This window comes from Geotrypetes seraphini, chromosome 12 (assembly GCF_902459505.1).
Source record: "Geotrypetes seraphini chromosome 12, aGeoSer1.1, whole genome shotgun sequence".
Classification (NCBI taxonomy): domain Eukaryota; kingdom Metazoa; phylum Chordata; class Amphibia; order Gymnophiona; family Dermophiidae; genus Geotrypetes; species Geotrypetes seraphini.
In genome coordinates, this window is record NC_047095.1 from 55,771,297 (window position 1) to 55,777,296 (window position 6,000).

The 6,000-nt window shown below is 44.4% G+C and overlaps 1 protein-coding gene across 1 annotated transcript in view; it reads left to right on the forward strand.

Moving 5' to 3' along the window:
* The window catches only part of TTC22 (tetratricopeptide repeat domain 22), a 39,420-nt gene extending 33,656 nt beyond the window's left edge, over positions 1–5,764 (forward strand). The window contains exons 6-7 of the mRNA XM_033915482.1: positions 2,219–2,371; positions 5,101–5,764. Of these exons, the coding sequence (XP_033771373.1) occupies positions 2,219–2,371; positions 5,101–5,631 (684 nt within the window). The 3' untranslated portion in view covers positions 5,632–5,764. The remainder of the gene's footprint in view (positions 1–2,218; positions 2,372–5,100) is intronic.
* Positions 5,765–6,000: the final 236 nt, after the last annotated feature.

Genomic DNA, 6,000 nt, shown 5'->3' on the forward strand with positions numbered 1-6,000 from the left:
TTGTCTCTTGCCATTTGTGGGACAGACCATTCAAGTATGGTCTGCAATGGCATCAGTTGCCAGTATTCTTGCCCAAGGTAACACCTCAGCAAACATGTTGCATTTTCATCTTCTTTTTATTTAAGCATCTCCAGTGTCTATCCCACGCATTTTTTAATTTGTTCAGTTTTAGAATCTACCACTTCTTTCGGAAGGGTGTTCCATGTATCCACCACCCTCTGTGAAAAAGTATTTCCTAACAGTAATCCTGAGTCTACCTTCCTGCAACCCTCCATATATGTTCTCTAGTTCTACTACCTCTATGTCTCTGAGATTTGTTTGAATATTAATACCTTTCAATTACCGTATTTTTTGCTCCATAAGACGCACCCTAAATTTAGAGGAAGAAAACAAGAAAAAAACCATTCTGAACCAAATTCTCCAAGCCAGGCTCTGCACCCAAGCCCACACTCCTTGCCAAGCTCTGCACTCTATCCCCCCTTCCTGCCATGCTCTGTCCCCTGTCCCCCTTCTGGTGGTCTAGTGGTAGGCCGTGACAGGGCACAGGGCAGGCAGGCCTAGTGGCTAGCAGGCAGGTAGGGTCAAGGCATAGGGCAGGCATGGACATGGCAGGCAGGCAGGGCCCCCTGAACTACAACTCCCAAGGGCCTCTTGGGCTGGCAATTTATGGAGACCCCCCAGTCTGTCTTTACTTTTGGTACACCCTAGACCTATGGATACCTGGTGATGCTCCGGCCAACTATTGGTGAGCATTGTAGTAGCCTGGTTTGGAGGAAGTACTGCAGTGGCATGGAAAGGAAAAACACCAGCACCACCAATCATAGCCTGATCCTTCCCTTTTCGTCTCAAAACACACCAGCGCAATCTTCTTCTAGCCCTTGCATCTTTTGTTGCAAAGGGCGTAGGGGGGGGAGTGAAGGAGAGACGGGCAGCTAACGAGTGGTGTGTCTGGGTGAGGAAGCAACGTGGGCATTGCCCTGGGGAGGGGGGTTCACGCAAGAAGGCGGGAAGACATAGTAGACTGAGTTGAGGAGTTTGCGCGTGCGCCCTGAGGTGAGGAAGGGGGCTGCGAGTCAGAGGCCGGGTGGTGTGACGTCACAGGGCTTGTTGACATTTTTGAAGACGCTGATTACCTCTGACAGAAAGAGACGGTGCAAAGAGTGACAGCCTATTATCGAGAGTGGTGGGCAGTGAGGCACGAGACACTCTGTAAATTAAATGGGGGGTATTCTCTCCATATGACGCACCCTTATTTCCACCCACTTTTTTGGGGGGAAAAAGTGTGTCTTATGGAGCAAAAAATACGGTACTTAAAAGGTCTGTATTGTATCGCCTCTCTCTCTTCTTTTCCCCTAACGTATACATATTCAAGTCCTCCCGCCGTTTCTCATATGTCTTATGGCAGAAAGTCTGTACCATTTTTGTTGTCTTCCTCTGAACCACTTCAAGTCTTTTTACACCCTTGTAGAGATACCGCCTCCAAAACTGGACACAGTACTCCAAGTGGGGACTAATAACTTGTTCAGGGGCATCAACACCTTCTTTCTTCTGCTAGTTAATCCTCTCTATGCAGCCTAGCATTCTTCAGGCAACATCGCCACCTTACTACATTGTTTTGCCCCCTTGAGATCTTCAGACACCATCACCCCAAGGTCTCTCTTGATCCATGCATGTCAGTCTCTCACTTTGTAGCACATACTGTTCTCTTGGATTTCTGCACCCCCAAGTGCATCACTTTACACTTCTTCACATTAAATCTCAACTGCCAACCATTAGACCATTCTTCTAATTTTTGTAGATCCCTTTTCATATTGTCCACACCCACTGGGAAGTCCACTCTGTTGCAAATCTTGGTGTCATCCACAAAAAGGCCAACTTTTCCTACCACCCTTCAGCAATGTCGCTCACAAGTATGTTGAATAGGATTGGCCCCAGCACAGATCCCTGAGTAGTTGTCAGAGGATAAAAATGTAATTAGTGGAGGCACTCCACTACTTACATTTCTATTCTCTGAGAAAATCAACCTTTGGCAGGTGTAAATGCTCAAGGCCAAAGTGGGGCATGAAAATGCATACTGTGCTAGAATTCTATAAGTACCATTTTGTGCAAAATGACCTTTATAGAATTTGCGCTTAGGCCTCCAGTGCAGATCATCCTGAGGCCTAACTTTAGGTGACCTATACAAAATCCTCCCCTTAAAGTGTCCCCTCTTCTTTAGATTTATACAAAAATATACATTCGAGACCTGGAGCGTTCAAAGGTGGGACTTGGAGGACTTGCAGACAGAAAACATCTCATCAGTGCCAAGTCTGACCTGGAGTACATCTTAAACGTGTGCCCCTGCCTGAAGACATACTTAGATATGGGCCAGGTAAGAGACATCCCCTCACTTTAAGAGTGGACATCTGGAAAAATTTCTGATGGTAATAGTGGTTCCTGCTACTTTTGGATGTGGCTGACATCCAAAAGCGTTTGAAAGCCAGACACTTTTGGATGTGAGCTTTCCTTGAATTAGATTGCTATATTAGCTTATTTTTATTGTCTAATTGTTGAGTGGATACCCTCAGGACTCCTGATGCAGGCTTTATAGCTGAAACATGGTCCATGTCAGGCCCATTTTCTTCTTCTACTTCCTATTGGTGGAATTATAGCTTCAGTTTGAAGGTCTAGTCTTCTCTGCTCCTTTGTTTACCCTGGAGACACCCCAGCTAAGGTTTTCTGCATATCCATAATGAATATTCATGAGAGAGATTTGCATATGCTGTTTCAACTCATGGATGTCATCAGCTATTCCTGTTTTGGGAGCCCCAGACCTCTCCCATATGGTAACAAAACAAAAAGAAAAGTTCCAACCTAAACTGCAGTAAAAAAACAACCAAGAGCAAACAAGACAAAACTGCAGATCTGTACAAGACGTAGGCTAGATTTATTTGTGACAAAAAATTATCATATGCAAACCCTTTTACCAATCAGGGGACCCCTGATTGGTAAAAGGCTCTCCCATATGGTTCCTGAATGTGGAACATCATCCCTGCAACAGGAAAGAAACGTATCAAGGACTGCGCTGTATTAGGAAAGGGACAGCACGAGGACTGGAATAATGGGTACATTTATTTCCTCTCCAAATCTTCTGCTGACTTTCCTCTCCTCTGAGGCTAAGCACAGGTCCCTGCTCACACTGCATAGCTAGGCACTTTAGGGACCACTGAAAATCAAAGATATTAAAAGGGAAATGCTATACAATGTCTTTCTCTCAAGGGCGAAACCCACCAAGAGGCAGAATAGATCACAAGGTTCTAAGAGTGGCGACTGAATGACCAAAAAAACTGTGAACACAACGCTAAATAACGTGGATACAATAAATATAATTTAAATGGAGTACCCTCAGTGTGATTGGGCAGCGAGGGGAGATATACTCCAGCGCTTCACATAACAGGGCAGGGACCAACAAGCCCCTGCCCACACACCATCATAGGGTACCTCCTTGTGTGTGATAAATCAAAATTGTGAAAAATGAATCACCAACCAACAAGTGAACACAAGTGAGGTCAATTAAGAAGCCACTCTAAGAACCTCCCCAACCAGCTCCCACAAACAAAAATAAAAAACCGACTTAGCTTAAAGATGTTCTTGTCAAGTTGTCAAGACAGCAGCGACCCACAATGAAACGCCGCTGAATACCAGGTCCTGGTAATGTATCTTGCTCCTAAGATTCAGTAATGAATCTTGCTCCTAAGCCAGGGTAGGTGGAGTACGATCTCAGTCTCTCAGATTTACTGCTAAAATTCACCAAAATACTTGCATCATGACCAAGAGAGCTTCCTTCTGGAGTTCATAAGATATAACGGGGGGCAATATTCCGCAGGACTAATCCAGGTATTGGTGGCACCTGTCCCATCCTGAAAAATCCCACTCACTAGGTCTAACCTAGATTTTCGGTGGCACCTACCCAGAGACTCCACTGAAAATCCAGGGAGGCCCCCTCTGTGCTATCCATGCAGTGTTTATTTTTTATTTATTCAATTTTCTATACCGTTCTCCCAGGAGAGCTCAAAACGGTTTACATGAATTTATTCAGGTACTTGAGCATTTTTCCCTGTCTGTCCTGGTGGGCTCACAATCTATCTAGTGTACCTGGGGCAATGGGGGGATTAAGTGACTTGCCCAGGGTCACAAGGTGCAGTGTAGATTTGAACCCACAACCCCAGGGTGCTGAGGCTATAGCCTTAACCCTTTCAGGACCATAAGGATCGTAGGCCAATTTTTGTGGTTTTGACGACATTTTTATGGTAAAAAGGGCTTGCAGATGCCAAAAAATTGATTTTTTTTGTGAAATATCATTATTTTTATTTAAAAAATCACACTTCTGGCTTATGGACAGTGTGGCAAGTGAATCTTCTCGTCAATCTAGCAACGACGCTAATGAATGAATGTCGGAACCAGTTTGTTTACATAAAGGCAGTATCCTATGGAATCCGTACATATCAAATTTAGAACTGTAGACTATCCCAATCAAAATTTATAGGATTTTAAAGTTATGGGACAAATATGTCCCTTGGTCCTGAAAGGGTTAACCACTGCGCCACACTCTCCAGTGCTTTGGCAGTCTGCAGTTCTCCAGACACTTCACTATACAGAAAAAAAAAGGCTATCCTAAATGAACTCAGAATCTCTCTGGGGATGGCTACTGGATATAGTCAGGATGGGATAACTCCCAGCAGCCACCTAATACCTGCATTTTCAGCAGCTGTATCCAGGTATGACCTGCTGTTGAATATCTGAGAATAGAAAAGTCTGCAGTTGGCAGTGTTCACACCCCCCCCCCCCCCACACACACACACAAAACAACCCACTGACTTCCATGGGCTCAATTTTGACCTGATCAATGTATAAGCAAGTTATCAAAGTGTACTTGGAAATTGCTGTTAATCAAGCCTGTAGCACCCAATACAATGGGAAACATGGCTATATCTCTCTGGGGAGTTACTTTGATGTCACCATGCTTCCTTCTGTTTTATGATGTAAAACAAATGTTAATGTCTGCACATCTGAATCTTGTACCAGGGTTTGAAATAATGTCTTTATCCTTTGTCTCTAAAGGTCTCTTATTACATGGGTGTGGATGCCATGCAAGAACTCTTCCTAGTGGATGAAAGTGCGTTAAATGATGCTCTAGTATTCTTTGCCAAGGCCATGGAGTTTGATCTTGGTGACACGTTGCCCGAGATACAGCTGCTGAGGGGGAAGTGTCTCAGAATTAAAAATGAAGAGCAGAATGCAGTCGAGTGCTTCAAGCAAGCCATTGAACTGGATAACGTAGGCTCCTCGTACACAGAGAGCTTCCGGTGTCTGATGGAAACCCTTCTCGTACTGTTCAACCAGAAGAAGATAACAGCAGAGCTGCTGATCCAGGAAGTGGAACTGTGGGTCAAGAAAGCAGAGGAAAAGTACTCCACTGAGCGCGTTCAGCAGGAACTCCAGCTTGTCTGTCGGAATCATACAACAGAAATTGTGGAGCTCTCCAAAGCCATGATCTCCATGGGGAAAATGGATCTGGTGAAGCTCTTGTTTGAGAAAATGAAGACGGACCTTAGAAAGCACCCATTGAGCGAGCGAGCTGCTTCCTTTTAAAAACGATAATAAGTATTACTAAACTGGAAATGTCTCTCATATAATGGTATTCTGATCATTTTAGATCTCTTGACAAATGTGAAGCAAACGAAGCCACGCAAAGAAGATAGGTGTTTGGAATTGAATTTGGCTTCACACAAAGCAGTGTGTGCTTGAAATGAGAAATGTATAAGTGGGAAACAATGAAAGGTTGTAGTTATGATTTAAAAAATGTTTCATTCTTCAGTGGCTGCTTTCTCTTCTCCTGGGGCTCACTCCTTGCTGGCTACCCCATATCTCCTGAGGCCCAGAAAGAGACCCCTGGCCCTATGCCAACTTTTTTCCACCAAAGGTTGATGTTGGAAGATATCCATGGGCTTCTGTTGACTC